The sequence below is a fragment of the Callorhinus ursinus genome, unplaced genomic scaffold (assembly GCF_003265705.2).
Source record: "Callorhinus ursinus isolate GAN/ISIS: 27379988/994484 unplaced genomic scaffold, GSC_fseal_2.0 scaffold14, whole genome shotgun sequence".
Lineage (NCBI taxonomy): Eukaryota > Metazoa > Chordata > Mammalia > Carnivora > Otariidae > Callorhinus > Callorhinus ursinus.
In genome coordinates this window covers 38,121,724-38,146,798 of record NW_027397076.1, presented here as the reverse complement: position 1 = coordinate 38,146,798, position 25,075 = coordinate 38,121,724, and the positions used below count along the sequence as shown (strand labels likewise).

The window sequence follows — 25,075 nt, the reverse complement described above, 5'->3', positions numbered from 1 at the left end:
CTCATACAATATTATAGAATTCATTAATATATTCAATAAATATTCATGTGTCAGGCATTGGGCTTGCTTCTGAAACTCCTTTGAAATAAGGAGTTATATTTCTCAATGTCTTAGTAAGCCCATTTTTTCCAAAATTAATACAAAGGTAAATTTGAGTCATCATCTCCAAATGACCCAAATCAGAAATGCCAAATTAGTGAAATCACTTCTAACCAGAATACAGCGACAACAAACTGGATTCTTTCTGAGACCAAGTGGGGAGTTTCTGTCATGGGATTTTCCTTAAATACATATGTAAAATTTTTGAATTTATGTAAATGTGTACAAAATATGGTAGAAGGGTTTGAATATGAAATAGGGCAACAGGACACATTGCATGAAAAACTTCTAACTCAAGAGCAGTGGTTCTCAATCTGTTTGGGAGGTAATGGGTTTTTGAAAGTCTGATGAAAGCTAAGGATCCTCTCCCCAGAAAAAGTGCTTATATGCATTTACATCAAAAAGGGCAGCTAAGTTTCAGGAAGACTATAGACCCTGGGTTAAGAATCCCAGAAATAGAGAGCCTTTCCTTAATTTTTTTCTCATTTTTCTGTACGATATTTAGGAGAAAAAAATGCAATGTAAGAAACAATGGAAGAGGTTTTTATCTGAGCTTGAAGTTTTACTACTGTGAGTATATTTTGTCTGGAATTTCTCCCTCTGTGCCTGGTTTTCAGCTTTGTGCATCTTTGATGCTACAGCACAGTGCTTGGCATGGTTAGCATGTAATAAATGTGGGTTGGCTATGAGAACACTGGGTACATTTTTGACGTCTGCTTTAGTCTGTTTCTTAGAATACATTTTAAAATACACCATCCACATAATTCACTTGAACATATTTTAACAAGAAACTGTCACAAGGAGGTGGGTTAAATCATGTGTGACTAACATGGCTCAATGTCAAGTAACTGCTAGAACATTAGAATTGTGTATATATTTGATCATTCCCTCCTTCCTTAGAGACATTTTAGTCAAGAAACTGTTTCATCAGTATAACCCTCTTCAGGAAGAGAGTTTAGACAAAGAAATCAAGTGTTGTTTTCTGGGAATTCATTCATGAGCCAGGGAGTCCTTGGAGACAAACTAAAATGACTTCATGTTCATATATATTCATATCTGCAGCCGTACAGCCTGCTCATCAAAGGCCCTTAACCCTATGGAGCTCACTCATCACCCTTTATGAAAAGAAAATATTCTTTTCAGATATTTTCTAAAGCCATAAGTGAAATGGGCGGTGGTGGAGGAGGCATTGTACTAAATCCTTTTTTTATCCCCGGGACCAGAAATCAAAACATTAGAAGTCTAATCATAAAAACTTAATGCATATCACTTAGTCAACCAAAAACTAAAACCCAAATTGTAATAGTAGAGGGTTTCGATTTTTAAGCTTTATTTATTTGCTAATGAATAAGTAGTAAGTTGGAAAATTTCAAAATTCCAAAAGTGCCAAAGGGTAAACCAAGAACAGATTTTTTTTCCCCACTATTACATTTAACCACCCAGCTGATTTCCCCAAGGGCAACAGTTATCAGTTTTCTGCATATCTTGCCAGAGATACTTTATGCATAAGCATGTGTGTATTTTGTGTTCTTATTTTCACACCAGGGGTAGCATAAATATGTTGTTCACTTTGCTTATTTTAGTATTTCATTGTGTGCTGTACTGTAATTTAATTAACGATTCTCATATCAACGGATTTTTTAGTTTTTTTCTAATCTTTTAATATTAGAAAGTAATGATGCTGCAAGAAACGCTTGTATATATGTTATTTTGTACCTGTTTGAGTATATCTAAGTCCCATAAATACAATTACAGGGTCGAATGGTTATATGCATTGCATAATACCAAATGTCCTCCAAAAGAAATACCAATTTACGCTTAAAGCAGGCATATATAAGAATGCCTGGCTCCCCATATTTTTGTCAACACAGCATTTATTCTTAACTTTTAATTTTTGCCAGTGTGCTAGGTGAAAATGATTTCTCAGTGTGGTTTAAATTTCTTTTTCTATTATGAGTGAATCTTTTCACATATTAAGAGACCTATTTTCTTTTCTGTGAAATATCTGATACTATTCTTTGCCCATTTTTTTAAAAAAGAATAGGCTGTTGGTATTTTTCTTAATGATTTGTAGGAGCATTTTATATATTAGAGAAAATTAGCCTTATTCTTGTTGTGAGATAGAGTTTTTTTTTTACCAGACTGACATTTGTCTTTGCCTGTTCTAGTTTTTGCTATGCAGAAATGGTTTTAATGTAGTGAATTTTTTAAAATTTAAATTCAATTGATTAACATATAATGTATTATTGGTTTCAGAGTAATGTAGTGAATTTAATCTATATTTTCTTTTATGGATTCTGGATTTTATTTTATTTATTTATTTGCTTGTTTGTTTATATATATATATATTCAAAGACTCCACCCATTTATTTGACAGAGAGAGAGCAAGAGAGAGAGCGCACAAGCAGGGAAAGCAGGAGGCAGAGGGAGAAGCAGGGGAGCCTGATGTGGGGCTTGATCCCAGGACCCCGAGATCATGACCTGAGCCGAAGGCAGACACTTAACTGACTGAGCCACCCAGGCGCCCCAGATTCTGAATTTTATAGCACAGTTTCAAAGACCTTCCCAGTGAAAGGTTATAAAATAGTTCTACCATGGTTTTTTCAAGTACCTTTATGGTTTCATTTTTTTTCATTTATACATCTGATCCATTTGGATTTGTTCTGGTAAGGTATTTATGTATGACTAGAGAGAATTAACAACTCTATGATGGTGAATATTCTTGGTGTGCTTTTTTTTTAAAGATTTTTATTTATTTATTTGACAGAGAGACAGCGAGAGAGGGAACACAAGCAGGGGGAGTGGGAGAGGGAGAAGCAGGCTTCCCGCGGAGCAGGGAGCCCGATGTGGGGCTCGATGCCAGGACCCTGGGATCGTGAACTGAGCCGAAGGCAGATGCTTAATGACTGAGCCACCCAGGCGCCCCACTATTATTGTTATTTATATTGCTAATATTTATTTAGTTTTAGGCTTTATACCAAGTACCTCACATGTATTCATTCTTTAATCCTCACAACAATCCTGTGAAGTAAATACTGCCCTTATCCCTTTTTTGGAGATGAGGAAATTGAGGTAGATCTTACCTTTTTGAGAAAATCCAACTCATTTCCTAAATCTTCTTCAGTCTCCTCAGATATTTATTAATGAATAAATCAGATGTAGCCTTCTCCTCTCAGAACATGCTACCTGGAGTGGGGTTAGGAGAGAAGTACACAAGTAAACAGCAATTTCAGTAAACGAAGTGTTAAAATGGAGACGAATAGAGCACCAAAGGAGGGGAACAAGGTAACCTGGGGGCTGGGCAGCAGAATAGGCTTCTCGGAAAAAGTCACATCTAAGCTGACACCTGAAGATGAGTTTTTTTAGTTCAATATTAAGAGAATTACTTAACCCCTGTCCCTCAAACAGAATTGTAAACTCCTTAGGGTGTGGCTTCTGATTCCTTTCTTTCCCTTCTTTCCCAAGGGGAGGCGAAGGAGGTAATAATTTTTGAGGATCTGGCATTTGGCTAAATATTTATCTTTTCATTTAATTTTCATAAGAAACTTGGGAAGTGGTGTCTTAATTATTGTTTACAGTTGAAGAATATTCATCTTCTAGGGCTGCCATCACAAAAGAAACAGGGGACTTGAACAAAATTTATTTTCTCTCTGTTCTGGAGCTTGAAAAGTCCAAGATCAAGGCAGATTTGGTTCTTGGTGAGGGTGCTCTTCCTGGCTTGTAGACGACTGCCTTCTAATTCTGTCCTGACATGGTGGAGAGAGAGGGAGCAGATTCTCCAGTTTTTCTTCTTATAAGGGCAGTAATTCCATCGTGAGGGTTCCAACCCTAACCGTGACTAGCTCCCAGAGGCCTCTCCAAACACCTTTACGTTGAAGGTTAGGGCTTTAACACAGGAGCTGGGTTGGGGGAGGGGGATGTGTGTGGGGGAGAGACACAGTTCAGACCATAGCAAAGATACAGGCTCACAGAGATTAAATCACTTGCCCAGCTCACAGAGATTAAATCACTTGCCCAAGTTCACAAAGCTGATGAAAAGAAGACCAGAGAGTCACACCCAGGTCTGTCTGTCCTTCAAGTCTGTCTGCTCTCCCACACCATGGTGCCCTGCATTGTGTTTTATCTGCAGGTGGCACTCACAAGTACTTGTCGAATTGATTTTATATTTTATAGTTGTTACAATAGATACCTATCATATCTGCAGACCTTCAGATCTATACAATCTAAAATCCCACCGACTTAAAAATTTGCAGTGAAAGGATGAGTGAGAAGGGTCCGTAGATACAAAGCCAGCAGTCTTTCTCGATGGCTGCTTCACGTTCCGTACCTCACTAACTGGTACACTGTCCGTTTTTCTGCTGGATCGGTAATATCTAAAAATAAGCAAATGGTCATTTTTGCTCTGTGAGCAGGAAAGCAGAGCACCAGGCCATGGCTATGTCTATGTGAGGTCTGCTATCTTCTTTCTAAAAAGATTTCTATCTTTTTGAATTATTTTAAGGTGCAGGACTCGCAGGTAGTGGTATAGATCAGCTGGTTAGGCAGCCAAATATGCCAGCTCAATTGCTTTTCAGTCCCTTGCTTTTCATTATGTAATGATGGTCTGAATAATAATAGGTGTAGGGATCTTGTGTCACAGGCATTTTTGACATATCTAAAAGTAAAATAGGTCTGTGTTTACACACATACACACGCACTTCCTTCTTTAAGGAAGGAGGAATACAAGAAATCTGAAGATGTGTGTGGGCATTTTACAGGAAAGTTTTGCTATTGAAGAAACTAATAATAAGTCTTTATAAATACAGTCTTTAAAAAAAGCTTTATTTTAACATCCCCAAGTATGTCTAGAACATAGTAGGCATTCAATGAATAATTAATTTGAACTGAGTTCATGGTACAGGTGAATTTCACATCTTATATTTTATAGTGGTTACCTGAGTTCCACTGGTTTTCACAGTGATGATACAGGCATTCAAGAAATAGAGTTTTGGGCACGTGGGTGGCTCGGTCAGTTGAGCACCTGCCTTTGGCTCAGGTCATGATCTCGGGGTCCTGGGATCGAGCCCCGCATCAGGATCCCTGCTCAGCGGGGAGTCTGCTTCTCCCTCTCCCTCTGATCCTCCTCCCCATCTGTGCTCTCTGTCTGTCTGTCTCAAATAAATAAATAAAATCTTAAAAAAAAAAAAAGAAATAGAGTTTCAGGGCACCTGGATGGCTCAGTCAGTTAAGCATCCAACTCTTGGTCTCAGAGTTGTGAGATCGAGCCCCACATCAGACTCCATGCTCAGTGAGGAATCCACTTGAGATTCTCTCTCTCCCTCTGCCCCTTCCCCTGCTTGCATGCTCTCTCTCTGTCTCTATTACTCTCTCTCAAATAAATAAATATATCTTAAAAAAAAAAAAAGAAATAGAGTTTTAAAGGAAAGGAGCCTGAAAATGCATTCTACACTGACATAGAACTCTGGCATTTCAAAATCACTGATATGTTCTTCAACATCAGACTTTACTAATCACATGAATTTTATTTTTTTAAAGATTTTATTTATTTATTTGACAGAGAATGAGACAGCGAGAGAGGGAACACAAGCAGGGGGAGTGGGAGAGGGAGAAGCAGGCCTCCCGCAGAGCAGGGAGCCCGATGCGGGGCTCGATCCCAGGACCCTGGGATCATGACCTGAGCCGAAGGCAGACGCTTAACGACTGAGCCACCTGGGCGCCCCAATCACATGAATTTTAGGTAACAGTACAGCTTTATGAAGACACTGGATGTCTCCTTTAGCTGTGTGACTGGTGCCTAGCACAGTATCTGACATAGTAATGCTCACTAAATGGATGAATGAAAACAGTATTCTGTACTCTTCTATTTTGGTGACTTACACAGTATACTTAAAGCAGTGAAATAGTTTCAGTTGTATTATCTTTATTTACTTAATCAGTAAGTTACATTGGGTTTCATATTGATAAACATAATTTAATATCAGGTAGTGTCATCTATTTATCATAAAGTTCCCAAGATTCCCAAATCTTAAGAAATCATTGCTTTCTTAAATTTTCTGTCTTATATTTGGATATTTTATTTATATTTGCATGATCACAATCAGTCAAAGGATGGCTAGTATTTGTTAGAGCTCTTTAGACCAGTTTGGGAAACAAATCTGTCAGGTGTCCAACGAGATAACTTCTCCCTTGGCCAAATTTATATTCTGCTTTAGATCTATTCCCCATCTCACCTTATCACCCCCAAACCACAGTGCTGTTCATTTCCTATTTGAATAAACAATCTGATGGATTTAAAAATCTTTTCTTTCAAGGTTTCATCATCCAAACATACTGGAGTTGGCTGCCTATTTTACAGAGAGTGAGAAGTTCTGCCTGGTTTATCCATATATGAGAAATGGATCCCTTTTTGACAGATTACAGTGTGTAGTAAGTCACACCTATGACTCTCCCTGACGCTCTGACCCCCTGAAGCCCTGAAGAAGCTGCTGAAACGTCCTGTGGGATCCAGGGGGCCAACATGTATTCACAGCAAGAGATAGCCAACAGTGGGTTTCCCAAGGAAGTAGAGGACTTTTCCATGAATTAATATCTTACTCTAAAAAAAGACTGCATAAATACCTGAGTTATTGTGTGTTGTGCAGCACGGTGGCCAAAAGATTTGCGGGGTCCTTAGTCCTTATTGATTCCATATCTCAAATGAGTTTACATTAACTACTCTTATTTCTTAGATAATTTCTATTTGCATAACTTCACACAAAGTACCACTGAATACAAAGGATAGACATAAAGGTGATACAGACTCCTTAAAGAGAAAGAGGTTGAAAAATGCCTTGATTTCTCATGTTTTTGAAAGATAAGTTTAAAAATTCATTCTGAATAGGTTAAGTCTCCGTTAGGGTAAGAATAAAAACAGATTATTCTCAATTACCCACACTATTATGCCACAAATAATTTTTAAGTCTTATTTAATGAACTTTTTTTTAAGTAGGCTCCATACTGTGTGGAGCCTGATGTGGGGCTTGAACTCATGAACCTGATGAGATCAAGAGTAAGATGCTTAACTGACTGAGCCACAGAGGTGCCCCTTATTTGTGAACTTTTAAACATAGTTACCTTACTGGCCATATTTTGATTAGGCTAATGTTAAAATTATTGGGTATTTCCATTGGCTATAAAAAGGCCTAGTACCATTGGCAGCAGAGGAAAATGTATCTTGAATCACAAATAGGTTGTGGGAAACCAAAATGTTCATACCCTAGCCTTACCCCACCTCACCATCTGCTTTTCTTCTGGCATACTCCTATGTAATGAGTATACACATTTCATTACCAAACCAACTACTGTTGTCTTTTTAGGGTAACACGGCCCCACTCTCTTGGCACATTCGAATCAGTGTTTTAATAGGAACCTCCAAAGCCATTCAGTACTTGCACAACACGGAGCCGTGCTCGGTCATCAGCGGCAGTGTATCAAGGTAAATTATCCCAGAGCCTTAGGTTGCACCTGAAAGCCCCTTTCATCATCACAGGTGAGTCAGACTTCATACTATTTTCTACCTGTAGTTTGTATGTGTGTGTGTTTAAGGGTTAAGAATTCTCATCGAAGAGGGGTGTCTGGGTGGTTCAGTCAGTTAAGCGTCTGGTCTGACTCTTGGTGTCAGCTTGGGTCATGGTCTCTGGGTGATGGTCTCAGGGTCATGGGATCAGCCCGTGTCAGGCTCCATGCTCTGTGTGGAATCTGCTTGGGATTCTCTTTCTCCCTCTCCCTCTGCCTGTCCCCACCCACCTCCGTGCATGTGTGTGCTCACTCTCTCTCTCTCTCTCTCAAGCTAAATAAAATCTTAAAAAAAAAAAGAATTCTCATCTAAGTATTTAAAATCTTACTTTTTTAAGTGAAGTATAATTGACATACAATATCCAGTTAGTTTCAGGTGTACCTTACAGTGATTTTATTTTTTTATTAATGAAAATTTTATCTATCCAATTTAAAAAGCTACATTTACATGGCCAAAGGGAGAGTTTATATTATCTTTGGGAATTATTAATGAACAACGTAGGATAGACAGTTTTGTGTATTTTACTAATGATACCTGACACTAAACTTTGAAATGAACCTATATTAATCTCCCTTCTTTCTTTTTAAGTGAGTTTTAAGGTAAGGTTAAGTGACTTATACAGAGATTCCCAGCAAGATAACAGCAGTAGACAGTAGAAGGTAATTAAAATTCTTTGTCCCGGAGTCTCTTGCTGATTCCACTGAGCCTGCCTGCAGCCTCTTAGCTTTACGTATTCATCTGTGACAAGCCAAGCAGCAACTCCCGATGTGCATTTCTGAGACATCAGAACATTAGAAGCAACATCTTCCATCTTTCTTTCTTTTTCTTTTCTTTTCTTTTTTTTTTTCTTTTTTTTTTTTAGTAGACCTAAAGACAGAGAGTAGATACTCTGTAGCAAAATCCTCCTGGTGAATTTTTCCTGTGTGCCCTTCATCTCGAATCTGTCCAAAAGTAGGTAAATATACCTTTGCTGAATAGCAGGGATGACTGAATTTAAAAGGCTTCTGCCTCTTCTGAACCATCTCCTGGTATCTTGAAAAAGCTTTTAGTGTGCTTTTGAGTTGAACAAAAGAGGGACTGATTACTTACTTCTTTGTTTTTCTGGTGGAATTGAACTCCATATAAAAAGACCCTAGATTTTTCCTGAGTCCTGGGCATGTGTGGAAACAACCCATAGGTGTCTGCTCCTGTGGTACTGTGGTTAGGTCATCAACTCTGCTGGCCCCTTTGAATCAACACAGAGTGGGTACTCCCTCAGGGGACCTGGGTCAAAGATGCACAGCCACGGAGTCAGGTCTATTCTGAAGGGCTGAGGTGGCCACCCCCAACAATCCGCCTACCTTGCCACCAGCTCAGCACAGTACGTTCTTAAATATATTTTATCTGAGTAAATAAATATCTGGAATTTTGCTGTACATATATTCTTCTTCTGGTTTAAACTTAAAGTAAGTCTAGCTTCTTTTCCATCCCAAGCAGTAACACATTAATGTTATTAATTTTTCTTTTGTGTGACTGAGTTCATCGCATCCTTTCCTGAATGCAGAACTTGATGGGGGAGAGGGGTGAGAAGCAAGAGTGCCAAGGTTCTGGTTCTTGATGGGCGAGGGGGACAGGGAAGGCCACCAGCTGGAACAAAGGGAGCGTCAGGGTGGAGGGCTACAGATCCAGCCTCTGCCTGCGTCTAGGGTTTTCCGCCGCTGTGGACGTGCCCCCCAGCATCCCTCTCCAGGGATCAGGTGAGAGCTCGGGCCGTGGCCTTGACACCTGCTTTCTCATTATGGATAGGTGTCTTCAGGCAGGTTCCCAGGAAATAGGCTCAGAGGAGAGGCTTGCCTGCAGGAGGTTTTTTAGAGGGCTCTCAGGAACAACAGGAGTAAGGGAGGGAAGGAGGAAAGCGAAACTGGGCAATTGGAGAAGCTGAGCTGCGAAATGGTAGTAGAGGCTTGGTCAATGCCATGGGGAGCACCGGTGCTGGGATGGCCCTTCGAAGATATCCTGATGTGTGGCAAGGTGCTTGGGTCTCTGCACCCGTGCGTCTGACCAGCCCTGCGTGGGGCTGTGACTTGCACTATGACTTGGACGAGGCAGCTCCCTTCGACCAAGGGCAGGTTCCAGGTAGGGGTTTAGCTGTGCACCGTCAACAGCCTCCTCTCCCTGGCTGGGGAACTGTTGTCTCCCTGTGTCCTGGAGGAGGGATCTGGGTCACACTGCTGCAGCCACTGCCGTCATGGGGAGAGATATGACTGCCTGGTGCTCTGCAAAATGGGACCAAATGATTTTTCTTTTTCATCAACTTTCCTCCCACCTTCTTCCCATCCTTTCCTCTTAGCTCACTACCCCCTAATGTTTCAGAGACATCTAATTTAAGAAACTGACTTTCCATTTAATGTGATTCTGAGCAAACTGCTTAATTTCTGTAAGCGTCAGTGTTTCCCTCTGCAAAATGCTAATAAAAGAATAATAGCATCTATCTCTTAGGACTAAACGCCATAAAGTACATATGGTGCTTGGCAAAGAGAATGCACTCATCAAATGGTAGCTTCTCTTATAACTAGTGAAGATGTGGTAGGAATCTGGTGGCAAAGGCTAAGAGATATGATGGCCAATCTGTCTTTTTTACTTACCACTCTTAACCAAAATACTAGATGCTATAACCAAAATACTAGAAAGTGGGTGACTTATAAACAACACACTTTTATTTCTCACCGTTCTGAAGGCTGGAAGTCCAAGACCATGGCACCAGCTGATTCTGTGTCTAGCGAGGATCCACTTTCCGACTCATAGATGGCCCTCTTTTCTCTGTGTCCTCGCAGGGTGGAAGGGGGAGGGGATCTCTCTGGGCCTTCTTTTATAGGGGTACTAATCCCAGTCATGAGGGCTCTGCCCTCTTGACCTAATCACCTCCCAAAGGTCTCACCTCCACATACCATCCCATTGGGGGTTAGGATTTCAGTATATGAATTTGGAGGGGGGACACAAACATTCTACACATGGCACTTACCTCCATCATCAACTTACTGTGTTTGAAGAGTAGGTCCCACAAACTAAGCTCTGTTTTAAGAAAAATCACTTCTGTGTCAACATATATTTATTGAACATTTTGAAAATCATGTTTATGTTAGTTTACAAATATTTATGGAACATCTGTTGTATGCAGAGCATTGTATTAGACCACGTGGGATAGATGCTGGTGATCATCGTCTTATCCTTGAAGGTTCAACCTGGTGATCAGAGAGAGAACACAAACACAGAAACTACATAGTGAAACACCTAACATGCGCAATGCCTGCCTGGTCTAAGAAGGCTCATTCTAATTGCAGAGTTCCACGTCCAGCCTTTGAGGAGATGGATCATGACAGCGGATTGGTTGAAAGAACAGGAGAGAATATTCCTAGCAGAGGCAATCATTTGTTCAAGGGAAGGAGTCAACTAAAGAGTTGCCAAGTGTATAATGAAAACGAGAAAAATGGGTTGACTGGAAAGGAAGGGACAAGACTGGAGAAGGAAAGGTCTCCTGGGAGGGATGAGGAATGCGGGGGGCAGGGGTGTAGTGGGTGTGCATGCTAACCAGGCGGAGGACCTGGGTAGGATAAGCTAAGCCCTTACAAGGAATTCTGAGGCATTTCTGGGACTAGAGGTGGGAACAGAAAGGTCTGGAGTCTCTTACGATGTCTCACACTTAGAAGGAGGCTATTAATATCTCAGGTACTTGGGGTCTGGATGTGGCCAACTATAAATAATTTCAGTAACACTGCTAGACAGAGTGCCCAACAGTATTACAGATATGGAGGACCAAAAGCTTATCTGGTCAGATACAGAGAATTTCATGGAAGAGGCAGGGTTTAAACTGGATATGTGCTACCAGCATATTTTATTCTTTTAGTTGGTGAAGGGGCTGCTGAGGAGTGTTGCCTTTCTGGGTTTCCCAAAGGGGTTGAGGACTCAAACGCAACTATCTATGGACTATGTCCACCCGGGCACGTGTCAGGGTATGGAGTTCCGGGGCTGTGGGCATTTCTTTGAGATTGTGGTTTCACACAGCTCATCAGTGTGTCCCTGGAATCAGTGATTCCAGAGCGAATCAGCCCTTTCTACTGCCAATGAACTCTTGACCCTTCTGCTGAGCCTGCCAGCAAGGATGTTAATTAGTACCAACTATAACAGTACATCCCACCCCCCCCCTTCTTTGTGTGCACCTGTTCTCTGGAAACTGGAATGAGACCAACCCATTTCATTCAGGGCACTGAACATCTGATGGTGATGACATTCAGCCTCCAGCAGTCCTGACCAAATGTGAATTGGCTGACCCAGATTACCCTCCCGATTCTTTTAAATGAACTCTTAACTTTGCTTTAAACTTGGGCCTCCCTGATTCTTGGTCTCTGTTTGTACAGCCTAGTGCTTTGAGGACAGTCTGAGATTCCTATTCTTCTGTTCGTGTCATAGACATTTTCTCACTCTTTGGAAGGAAAGGCAGCTTCTAGGAGAGATGTCATTTTATTGCACAGCCCTTATAATTGGCTCGAAAAAGGACATCTCGAAATGTGTTCAACAGCGACCTTTTCTGGGACTAAGTCAGGGCTCTGTTTTTGATGGAGTAAGAAATGGAAGATATTGTTACCTTTATTTTCTCTTCTGCATTTGGACCTCAGACTGATGAATCCCAGGAGAGTTTGTCATACATCACTTGACATTACTAAATAATGTTTTTAATAGTATGAAATAACATGGAACAATGTGCATAAAGTAAGATCAAGTGAAAAGAGCCAAATTGAACTAGATACAGTATACAGTTATAACTTGCAGAACCCCAAATACATGAATTTTTCAAAAAGATTAAGGGGCGCCTGGGTGGCTCAGCCGGTTAAGGAACTGGCTCTTTCTCTCAGCTCAGGTCTTGATCTCGGGCCATGAGTTCAAGCCCTGTGTTGGGCTCTGCACTGGGCATGGCACTACTTTAAAAAAAAAAAAAAAAGATTAAAACATACCAAAATATGAATAAGATTTTATGTAGATGGAGAGACTATGGCTTTTTGATTAATGGTTTATGTTTTACTTTTCTATCATGTTTTTAAAATTTTTATTTAAGGGTTATGTTCTACTGTTATAATAAAATAAAACTCCTTGTCCGGAAAAGGGCAGGTGACTCCTGGACCCTCCTCCCAGAGTTGTGGGGATGCAGTGAGGTAATTAGTGTAAAGCCCAGGGCCCGGCTTGGCAGTAAGCTGTCGTTCCTGCCACATCATGGAGACTGTCTCTAAGTGTCTCATCCAGCCTGTCCTTGGACCCTTGCATGGTGTGTTGTTAGTGCTCCATTTGGGTGCAGCTCTAACGAGTGGAACTTCGTTTCTTTTGAGCTAAAATCTGTCTTCCTGTGATTCACCCTTCAACCGTTGTTTTGCCTCGACGATTATCTGTATATACCTGAAGGAAAGAAGAGAGAAATTTCATTTTGTTTGCTCAGTAATCAACAGTTTCTCATCTTTTATGAGTAGCTGAACAAAAAGATGTTTCTTTCAGTTAACTGTAGTAAATTGAAAGAATAGCAAACGGGAAAAGGAGGGTTAGGCTTTTGTCCTGGCTCTGCCATTTACAAGCTATTTTGCAAAAAACAAGTCATTTCGACCATGTGGGCTCATTTACCGCATCTGAAAAGGAAGTGATGATCCAAGAGCAGCAATGACAAATCTGTTTCATCCCACATTCCGTCGTTGATGGATTGGTAATGACTTCCCACCTGCAATGTTGAAAGGGAACCTGGGGTGGAGGCATTCTGAACTCAATTAGTGATGTCTGCCAAGGAACCCGAAAGATGCTTTGGCAGCATTTGGGCCATCTATTTGCCATATGCAGAGTGGTTTCAGGTCCACTTATGGTTTCAAATTCTCTTAAGTCACAAAGCGATTATATCAATGATTGTTTGCTTGGTGTCTGCTATAGACTCAACATTATGCTTATGTAAACAACATAAGCTGGTTTCTGAGTAAGTGCCGAATAGTATCATGCAGGCGGCTCGGTGGGAACTTGGGGGAAGGAGAACCACTGCCATTCAGGGTAGCAGAGTGAAAACTTCAGGGAGGAAGAGAATCTTGGGCTGCAAAGAGGATTTGAATGAAAATAAGGGAGGGAGGAATACTTTGCGGGTGAGGGGAACAGTATAAAGAAAGTCCCCGAACAGTACTAAGCACTGTCTGGCTAGTCTGCACTGGGAAGTGCTAATGCATTCAGGGGAGCTGATAGGCTGCAGACAGATTAGGGAACTCGGTGAAGGCCAGCCTGACTTTAGACCTGACATAAAAGCTGACTGAATAACTTACTCCTCCCAACAACCCTGAGTTTGGATATCATTGGTCTTATCTCAGTATGACAGAGGAGAAAACTGATTTACAGAGGTTTGTAATCTCTCTCTATCCCATGTCTGCAGATGGGGAAGGAGGTGGGGTTCTATGTTTGTGTGGGTCCGAATCATGGTCTTTTTAGGCACTTAAGTGTTCCTAGCCGGGATTCCTGGGAGCATGCTGGTTTCATGGGCAGAGACAGGGAAATTGGGCAGGAGATGGGACCATCACGAGTGCAAACTTGGAAATGTTGACATTGAACTCCTAGTGAAAATGGCAGTAGGCAGCAGACTTTGAGGGGATAATAAACCTGGAGGTCAGCATTGGGAATCTTTGTCTTGTTCAAGCAGTGAGAATACATAGTCTTCTAAGGCGACACTGTCAAGGACACAGCTGTGGAACACCCAAGGAGGAAGCCAAGCCCACATTTCAAAGGTATTTTCAAGAAGTCTAGTGGTTTAGTTAGCCCAAAAACGTCTTAGTAATTTCAACTCTTCAAAGAGAATGTTATAAAAGCAAAATTCACTTCCAGATGGTGGAATTTAAGGAGGAAAGGATTTAAAGTAAAGAATCATAAAGAGTTGAAGTCTCTGTTCTTGGCAAAGTCTCTGTTATTTGGGAAACGAAGATGTTTTTGAATTACAGGATCACATAAAAGCATCTGAAAGCAGTAAACCTTGTTATTTCCATCCCATCCCTTAGCCAGCTTAATTGTTTTCACATTTATGAACGATTTTAAATTGAAATGCATTTTATCCTCGGCATTTTTCATCCTAGGCATTCATTCCTGTTAATGTTTCCAAAGCCGAGATAATCTCGGTGAACATTTCTAATGTTTCCTATAAGATCATGTTCTCAGTCCATATTGCCATGTGTCTCCTGCCAAGTGAAACAGCCTTTCATACGAGGGAGGTGGTCTAGGAAAGAAAGGAAAGGAAAAGCCATATGCTTAAAAACGAATTCTTAAAAAAGAGATTGATCAGAGATGTACGGTGGTAGTAAATGCGTGGAGAATTTCCTTTGTGAGGGACTGAGTGGCTGGGAGGGAGGCTAAGAAGTCATAGATTGGCCCCTTCCTACAACCGTGACACCCTTGCCTGAGGACCTAAACTCCGCCTGCATTTACCCCCCAGACCTGATGTGTGTGTCAAGGACCCTGCTCAGCTCAGTGTTTAGTAGGGATGCAAAACCTACAGGGAATGCAAAGTATGTTTGTTTGATGGGTTGATTGTTTAATTAATGAATCTCCCCCTAAAAAATGTACTTTTGTTTTTCAGAAACATTTTAGATATAAACAATTCTTTTTCCTCCAATTTTTCTATTTTCCCCGAGTGTCTCCCTTCTTCTAAAATTTCCAGATAAGTTTATTTTTTCTAAGGGATGCCAGCACAATTAAATAGTACATAAATTTAAATTGTCCTTGTTAATTTTGTTTGCCATCACTGTCTCTAAACCTCAGCACCCATTTATTTATACACATGTGTACATACATGCACACATGTATGCCAAATGATTCTTCTTTTCTCTCCATGATCTTAGAGTATCTGGAAATGTTACGTTAGTCAGGTTCTTCCAGAACTTCTCTGGAACTATTTTGAAACTCAACAGACACCCTGAAACTAATTAACCCAAGGATCCCCAGATCTCCAGGGTCATCATGCAACCCCCTGTACCTTTGTTATTTCAGACTGGTGCCTTGAACTTCTAGAAATCCCCAAGTTTCTTGGGATTTTAAGGTGGGTGTAGGATGGACAAAGGCCAGCCTATGTCCTTCGGAGTATATTTCAGGGCCCTCCCTATGTAGCAGGCGCTCTGAATACATTTTCTCATTTAATCCTTGTAACAACCCTGAGAGGTAAGCCTTCCCTGATCTTTTTTACCCATGAGGAAACTCAGCCTTAGGGAAGTTGCGCTAGTTTGGTTAGAGACGAAATTTCACATTTAACGCATGAATATGCCTAATTGGCTGGACCTTTACACAGAGACTCTAGGACTCATAAATCATCAGTAAAGCAATAACAACCTTTAAAACTGGGTTCAATGGAAAAGAAAGAGAAGGTCATACAATTGAAGGGGGAAGAAAGGGCTTCAGCTGTATCAGATGCTTGGCATGCTGAAGTGGGGGGGGGGGTGTATGCCCTTTTCCAGTAACCTGTAGCTTCCCTGAGAAGTTGGATCAGCCTCATCTGGTGAGGGGTGTCTCGGTGTTGTAACAGCAGTGACAGCAAGATGTCCTGTTGCCTCAGGCTGTCACCAAGAGGCCGGTGGGTCGATTTTATCTTTGGGACCAATTTGTCGAAGTCCAGACTTTTCCGGAGAATTGCCAGGCACTCAGGGACTGGGCTACTTTGTACCAATAACTCCCCCCTCAAATCCTTTACAAATATGTCTTTTTAAAAACCAGTCCTGTGCTTACATGTCAAGTGTGTATTTGTACTTCCATTCAAATTCTGCATTATAATCTAGATGCATCATCATGCTTTGTATTTATATTTTAGGCCCAAGGGCTTCAACTAAATCAGGAGAAAAACTGACGTGCAAAGAAAGCAATTATTGTAGCCTTTGGGAGGTTCAAGTCCCTCAAAAAGAATTGTCGTGGAGACCCCTGGCAATAGAAAGATGAAGTATGTTACTCCCCAGAGTCAGGACACAAACTGACCACCTTGTGTAGGATTTGCCCCTTCTCAGTGTATCACCACTGATCCTGCACTAGAAGAATCATCTAGAGAGGCGATGGTCTGTGTTACAGTAAGGAGCATTGTGGGAAAGAATAGCAGAAATAGGTTGTGGAGACACTAAATTGAATTGAATGGACCATTACACGTGTCTTATCTATCTCTTTGGTAAGCATGATAGCTAGCAAGCTACCCCTTTTGTTCAATTATACTGTTATGTGATTGTGGTTAGTTTATATTGTCTTTATTTCATTAGTCTGTTCTTAGCCCCATAGGATAAACATATTCCATTGACCTGCGTGATAGTTGAAGGCACAGCATGAATGTTCTATTTAAGGCTGCAGTAAGGGAAAGAATTAGGGTAGACCTCATTGTTGAAGGGGTTTTGCAGTTCCTACTTTCTTAAAACAGAACATTCTTCTTCCTCAGCTCCTGTTGATTTTTCTTTAGAACGGAGTAAATCACTACACTCAAAATTCATGTTATGCACTAAAAAGTCTGCTGGTCTTTTCACCAAATATCACCATTAAAGTGTAAATGCAGCACCCTAGAGCAGTTTCACATTCTGACAGACAGCCCCTCACTGGCCCGAAGCCCTCTGTATGTGTTACTGTGTCACACATTGTGGTTACCGCTCCCCCTAAGTCTGTCAAGAGCATGAGTCAACAGTTGCTGAAAGCTTCCTACTAGCTTTGCTGAGGGGCAAATACAGGGATTAGATAATGGTTTTGGTTTTGAGGCTGTTTGTTTGTTTGTTTGTTTGTTTTTGCTTTTGTGCTTAGAAAAGACTTATTCTTCAGGAATTCTAAGTGTTTTACAAATTCGGCTTTTGCATCCTCATGGGTCTAGCATTTTACGTTATGATTTTATACCTTCTTTAGAGCCGGAGTTGAGGAAGAAGAGGGCGAGATGTTTGACACTGAGACGCGCCTTCAGAGTCTTTCTGTCCCTCTGTGCTGAAATTCAGTGTGTGCGTGCAGGGGGAGGGGGCGTGTGTAGAAGAGAGCTAAGCTGTCAGTGCAGCAGAAGCTGGAGGGGCAGAAGGTGGGGTCCTGCTAATGGGCGTTAATGAACCTCTCTACCCATCTCACCTCCCCGCACACGTGGCAAACTCCTGCATTAAATACCCCGGCGCTCCGAAATGATCCAGGGATCTCCAGGAGGCTCCTCCTTGACTGGAGCCCTTGAAGTGTACACATACCTATGGAAGAAGTAATTTTGAACTAAATGTCTGTTCTTATCTGGAGCTGGAGAGAAGGTAGGATCTGGTTCTAGTGGACTCAACATCTTCAGAGGTTTGTCAGGATAGTCAATGCCGTTTTCCAAATGAGACGGATGATGAGTGCCCTAGATGTGCAGGACCCAGGCTGGCCTTAGGAGCTGCCAGGTCTGAAATATACGGAGAAAAGACAAGGCCAGGAGAAAAATGAGGACTGTGATTATTGATACAAGTCTGGAGGGCTGGGCTCTCTCTGAGGTTCTCATAAATGCAAGGATCACACAACAGGTAAGAGCCTTGGGACTCATACATGAGGTGGGCTCTTTGGATTTTGCAATTCTCCTGCCACCCTTAAAGGACAGAGAGTGACATCAAGTTTAGAATATGTTCTTCTGGATCCTTAAAGGGTCCTGAGGAATGTCTTCATGCTGTCTGTTGTTAACTCAGTTCTAGACAAAGTCCGGGTTAGAGTTCTTTTTTTTTCTTCTTCTTCTTCTTTTTTCTTTTTTTTAAGGATTTAAAGATTTCTCTCTGAGAGAGAGAGAGAGAGAGAACAAGCAGTGGGGAGGGGCAGAGGGAGAGAGAGAGAGGCAGACTCCCCACTGAGCAGAGAGCCTGACATGGGACTCAATCCCAGGACCTGGAGACCATGACCTGAGCCGAGGGCAGACGCCCAACCGACTAAGTCACCTAGGCAACCCCGGGCTAGAATTCTTAAAGGTCTCAGCTTTGAATCCTCAAAACAGAACTAGGACTCTGAGTACTCTGGATTATTAGGACACCTGCAATTCAGGCCTATGAAACTAGGTTCTGCCTGTCAGCCTACCTGTACAGGGCGAGCAAGGGACTTCTGGAGCTTTTGTAAGAACCAGTATTTGTTCAGGATTAAGAATTTCTTGTTCTTATCCCATAGTTATTACCACTTTTTTTTAAAGATTTATTTATTTATTTTAGAGAGACAGAGACATGAGCGGGAGGGGCAGAGGGAGAGGGAGAGAGAATCTCAAGCAGACTCTGCACTGAGCACGGAGCCCATCGCGGGGCTCGATCTCACGACCTTGAGACCACAACTTGAGCTGAAATCAAGAGTCGGACGCTTCACCGACTGTGCAACCCAGGCACGCCACTGTTACCACTTTTAATGACAATGTGTAGCACTACAAATATACCACTTGCGTTTTGGATGGGCAGGGCTAGTATTAGAAGCTTTGGTTTCAGGGAACAAAAGGTAAGCTCTGAAGAGCCCCCAAGCAGAAGTGAGAAATAGATGACTTTCTCTTGGCCCACCCACCTCTTTTGTCAATATCCATCTGCTCTCTTATGATTCGTTACTGATTTTCATCTTCCCTACCATTTATTGGGCATTATTGTATGCCGGGTAGTAAGTAGGCTCTTTGTATTCAGTTCTGTGAGTTCTGTTGTTTGCCTCATTTCACTTGTGAGGACAACGACACTGAGGCGTATGGGGTGAAGTTAGCCACCCGCAGTCCCAGAGCCAGGGTAAGACGGAGCTGGGACTCACACCAGGTGGGGGCCATGTGAAATGCATGGGCTTAGCCTTTTGCATCCCTGCTATGGCAGTCCTTTGAAGGTAGAAGTAAGCTGATGCTTACCGGTCAGCCAAGATGTTAAGTGATTATTAAGGTTTTTATGTGACAGGTAGCTAAAACTGACGTTAAGCACTTAGCCTTTACCTCTGCAGATATTTATATTTTAAATAAGTCCCAAAGACATTTTTGCCTTTACTCCATAGAAAGTCCGTAGAGAGGGGACAATGGACTAGGTTTATCCTTAAGGCAGGGCTACCAAAGATTCCTCACCCCATTGCAGGTTAGTGGCTCTCTGCTGATAGGCTGGACATTCCACAGCACAGCTCTGGGCACGTAACAGGTATTTGATTATTAGCTGATTAAAACCCACTTCAAATTCTCATTGTGTATCAGAAGAGCACAAGGAAAGCTACTTTGCTTACCTTTAGTTTCTCCTATTGGCAAAGGATCAGCTTTATCCACCAACTCCCTACATGTATCTATAAATTTGAAAAGCCCACTGTTTAGGTCAGGTTTTCATTTTATTTTTTTAGAGATTTATTTATTTGAAAGCGAGAGAGCAAGAGACAGCATGTGCATGAATGGGGGGAGGGGCGGAGGGAGAGAGAGAATCCCAAGCAGACTCCCTGCTGAACATGGAGCCCGATGGCGCTTGATCCCAGGACCCTGAGATCACGATCTGAGCTGAACTCAAGAGTCGGTCACTCAACCGATTGAGCCACCCAGGCGCCCCAGGTTTTCATTTTAGAGCTTTATATAATACTTGTATTTCTACTTTAAGAAAAATGAGAAGATACCCTCTAGTTCATGGAAAGTTATGTATGGCTTTGTGTTGTCAGCGTTTGGAATTAACCAGATATGAAATTGAGTGTGTCATTTTGTTTTTCACCGGAATGCCTTTATGTTTTTGTCTTGTTTGTCCTTGATTACAATTTTAGTGCAAACATACTCTTGGATGATCAGTTCCACCCCAAACTAACTGATTTTGGCATGGCACACTTCCGGCCCCACCTGGAACATCAGAGCTCTACCATAAGTATGACCAGCAGCAGCAGTAAACATGTGTGGTATCTGCCCGAAGAGTACATCAGACAGGGCAAACTTTCCGTCAAAACGGACGTCTATAGCTTCGGAATTGTGAGTACCAAGTACCAGTCAACAAAGGAGGAAAGCTTACCACCAGGAATGCTCTAAAGTCTAAGAATTTTTTTTAAGGGCTTTCACTTTGAGACCTATTGATTTCCTGTTACTCATTTTCTTACACACTAATTTTATGTAATCAGTCGAATAGTAAAATATAGTCATTAATTAGAATGAACGTTACCTATTGTCAAGGTTAATCGCTGCAACTAATTGTATGTATATATTTAACATATGTAGCTGACTTTCTATATATTCCCTATAGGTAATAATGGAAGTTCTGACAGGTTGTAAAGTGGTGTTAGATGATCCGAAGCATATCCAGCTGGTGAGAATTGTCTTCATCTCTGTTCCTGTCTCTCGGTCATTTTTGGGGTAGAGTTCTGAAAGATAAAGTTGTCTTCTTCTCTTCCTAGAGGGATCTCCTTATGGAATTGATGGAGAAGAGAGGCCTCGATTCATGTCTTTCATTTCTAGATAAGAAAGTGCATCCCTGTCCTCGGAATTTCTCTGCCAAGCTCTTCTCGTTGGCAGGCCAGTGTGCTACCACGCGGGCAAAGTTAAGACCGTCAATGGATGAAGTGCGTACACATGGTTTTATTCAAAACCAAGCCCACAGAACCATGGAAAATCTAAACTGGATAAATTGTGTCTAAGTGAATTCTTTATCAATGGGGCAAATCCAGCCCCTAACACAGAATTTTAACCTCATAGCTTTTCCAAGTCACAAGTCCCATTATATGGTACTCTGGTGGAGAGAGCATTGTTGGATGGGACTTAAATGAGTAATTTTAATGAAAAGACTTAAGTGAGTAGTTTGGAGTGAATTTATTCAACACTCATTTAGAGATCTGGTCTATTAAAAAATGCATTACATATTTCCTCTATTGATTTTTTTAAATTTACTCATCAATTTAATCATCCATGCATTGATTTGCTTATTTGTTCAACAGATACTTAGCTAGTGCTTACTTTGCATGTGCCAGTCTTGGTCCTGGGTGCTGAGGGTACACCAGTAATCAAGATATAGTTGCTGCCCTCAAACTCACAGTCCAAAGTGAGAGTCAGATTAGTTAACATGGCATTTCAGTACGGAGAGATAAGTGTAATGATAGGTGGAAGCCCAGGTCAAATGGGAACACATACCAGCCAAGTCAAGGAAGCTTCTCGATGGAGGTGATGGCTGAGCTATAGTCTAAAGAACAGGGTGAATTTAGGCAGCAGTAAGGATAGAAGGACATTTTAGTTGGAGAGAATCTATACCTGCAAACCTCAGAGGTGATGGATTTTATGACACTAATACTGCAGGCAGTTCATGGAAGTGGAATATGGTGAGGGAAAAGCTGGAGTGCTTAAAATAATAGAAGGTTCCAGGTGATAGAGGGACGTGAATTCCATTCTGGGATTTGGGGTTTTATCCTGAGTCTATCGTAGAGCCATGAAAGGGTTTTAAACAAGAGGTCAACATAATCAGAATGTAAGGAGCCCTGGCCTGGGAGTCAGGAGAGCTATATTTTAGGCGTGGCACCACCAGTAAGAGCTTTGTGACCTGGAATCTTGGGCCCCAAAAGAGCTATGAGATACACAGTGGAAGAAACATGGAATTGAGAGCCAGATCTGAGGTCAAGCAACACATCTGCTCCTTACTGGCTAGTGATATTTATTCCCTTTATCTGAGCCTCAGCTTTATTATCTGTAAAATGGGAATAATAGTGTTGTTTGTGCAGATTAAATGAGATAATGTGTGTGAAAGCACTTTGTAAATAGTAAAGCTCTCTAAATGTAGTTTTAAAAATTACATGTGTGCGCAAAGGGATGTTACATGTTCTTTTAAATCTGGTCAACAGTTCTCACTTTGGGCTGCACATCCAAATCAAGTGACAAGCTTTTAAAATATAGGTTCCTGGGCCCCTATCTTCATATTTTGTCGGTGACGATCTTTAGGTTGGGGCCAAGGGATCTGTATTTTAAGAGGGCTCCTGTAGGTAATTCTGACATTTGAGAACTACAGATTGGGTCCCCTGTCCCCTGACCCTTTCCAGTACTCCGCATATTAAGGTTGAAGTAAAAAATGTATGGAGACTCAGCCCAGGACACACAGTAGTTGGTGGCAAATCTAAGCCTCAACTCAGGTCTCTTGATATTTACTTCAGTGCAGTTTCTTTTATACTTGGCTTTAAGTCTTTTAATTTACTCATGCAACTGAAAGGGTTTAGCTAATCTTTAATAATACCTTCCCATTCAGAACTCTATAGTTGAACTTATTTCATGAAAATAAGAGAATACTCCTTAATAGGTAGATAGAAAGAAGGTGAAAGGAGAGGTTATGGAAGCTTAATGCAAATGTTTCTTTGCTTCTTGGTTAACTAGGTCCTAACCACTCTTGAAAGTACTCAAGCCAGGTTATATTTTGCTGAGGATCCTCCCACGTCTCTAAAGTCCTTCAGGTGTCCTTCTCCTCTGTTCTTGGAGAACGTACCAAGTATTCCAGTGGAAGATGATGAAAACCAGAATAATTGTTCACCACCTCATGATAAAGGTTTGAGAAAAGATGGAGTGACTCAGAAAGTTCCATTTGAATGTAGCCAGTCTGAGGTTACGTTTCTGGGCTTTGACAGAAAGACAGGCAGTGAGAGAAATGAGGATGCCTGCAACAGGCCCAGTTCTTCTTGTCAAGAAAGTTGGCTTCCAAAGCATTCCGCTCTATCCCAGGACCCAAGCGCCTGTGGTACATTTATGGACCCTTCTGCAGAAACTCCAGGCCATTCTTACAGGAGCAGGCCAGTGGAGACCAGCTGTTCCTGCAATTTCTCCTGGAACAAATGTGAACCATACAAAAGAGAATCGATCTCACCAGAAGACAAAGAAGAAAGCAAGTATTGCTAAGGCACCTGAGTACAGGTACCATCTTGGGAAAACATTGTCACCATAAGTCATGCTATGAGGACTATCGATGGTGAGTTTGGGGGATGCAGATCAATAATCTGGACAATGCTATTCCTTCCTTCCCAATTCCTAGGCTTACACCTAGGCTAAATTAGAGCCGTTCAAAATTACTTAAGATCATGAGCTCTGACCTCAGACAAACAAAACCTACCACAAAAGGGACTGGATTCTCCTGTCTTCTTCATCAGCAGCATGAGCCCTCAGAGCCTCCAGTCTGCTAAGTAGGTTCAGTTCAGTTAAATCCCATTGTTCTGTTTAGCTTGCTCTCGAAGATCGTAGGAACTGTCTAATTTGTAAATGTTAACAGATGCCTTTTTAAGGAATTACCTTTTTGTTTATTTTAATTAACACTTAGTATTTTTTCTGTTCATCCCTGTCAAGCCTGCCTGCCTGAAAATGAGCCAGATTCACTCTTGACTATGACATGTTCTCTGTAGAGAGGGGAGAGGGGATTCTTGCCCAAGATCTGGATTTCTGTATTTAAACTGTTAGGATAGTTTATCACATATCATATAGTTGTTAGCTATTATTACAATTTTTTTTACAAACTTAGGAATGAATTTGACATTCATAATCCTGAGTAGAATTTATGAAATTTTAATCAAGTAAATTTTGTTTCTGAGAAAATGGCTGGTCACAAGGGCCTATGTCAGCTTTTTGTTTGATCCTATGCCTGCCAACTCTGTGCCTTTACTCCTCCTGTTTACTGGGTCTCCCCCTGTTGAAATCCTACCCGGGCCGTCAAGGCCCCAGCAGAACTGCGTCTTCCAGGAAGCTTCCCCGAGCCGGAAGTACTCGCCTCATCAGCATTACCATAGCATTGTTTTTGTGTTTCTATTATATACGTGTCACTTTCTGAATTGTACCAAAGTTGCCTATGCCGTCTTCTCTCTCTTACTGGGTTGTAAACTACCTGTATTAATGTCATATTGTTGCTATAATAAATTATGACAAACTTGGTGGGTTAAAACAATATAAGTTGGGGTGTCTGACTGGCTCATTCAGTAGAACATCTGCCTCCTGATCTCAGGGTCGTGAGTTCGAGCCCCACGTTGGGTATAGAGGTTACTTAAAAAAAAAAAATATATATATATATATATATATACACACACACATATATATGTGTGTGTGTGTGTTAATTATTTTACAATTCTGGAGGTCAGAAGTCCTTGGCATTCTTTCTGGAGGCTCTAGGAGAGAATGCATTCCCTTGCCTTTTCTAGCTTCTAGAGACTACCTGCATTCTTTGCCTCATGGCCTCTTCCTCCATCCTCAAATCCAGCAATGTGGCATCTTTGAATCTAGATTTCTCTTTCTTTTTCTCTTTGACCTTTTCTTCATCACCTCTTTCTCTTACTTTGGCCCTCCTGCCTCTAGTAAGGATCGTTGTGATTGCGTTGGGCCCACTCAGATAATCCATGGAAATCTCTGCATCTCAAGACCCTTAACTTAATCACATCTGCAATGTCTCTTTTCTCCTGTAAAGTAATTCACAAGTTTCTGTGATTAGGACGTGAATATCTTGCAAAGAGGTGGGGGAGTAGGGGGAAGGG

The 25,075-nt window shown here is 41.5% G+C and overlaps 1 protein-coding gene across 2 annotated transcripts in view; it reads left to right on the top strand.

Moving 5' to 3' along the window:
- IRAK3 (interleukin 1 receptor associated kinase 3) overlaps positions 1 to 24,500 on the top strand; it is a 47,475-nt gene extending 22,975 nt beyond the window's left edge. For both annotated transcript variants that reach the window (XM_073900702.1, XM_025882810.2), the window contains exons 6-12: positions 605 to 669; positions 6,411 to 6,525; positions 7,455 to 7,573; positions 20,375 to 20,573; positions 20,842 to 20,904; positions 20,993 to 21,157; positions 22,947 to 24,500. In XM_073900702.1, coding sequence (XP_073756803.1) covers positions 605 to 669; positions 6,411 to 6,525; positions 7,455 to 7,573; positions 20,375 to 20,573; positions 20,842 to 20,904; positions 20,993 to 21,157; positions 22,947 to 23,462 — 1,242 coding nt within the window. In that variant the 3' untranslated portion in view covers positions 23,463 to 24,500. The remainder of the gene's footprint in view (positions 1 to 604; positions 670 to 6,410; positions 6,526 to 7,454; positions 7,574 to 20,374; positions 20,574 to 20,841; positions 20,905 to 20,992; positions 21,158 to 22,946) is intronic.
- Positions 24,501 to 25,075: the final 575 nt, after the last annotated feature.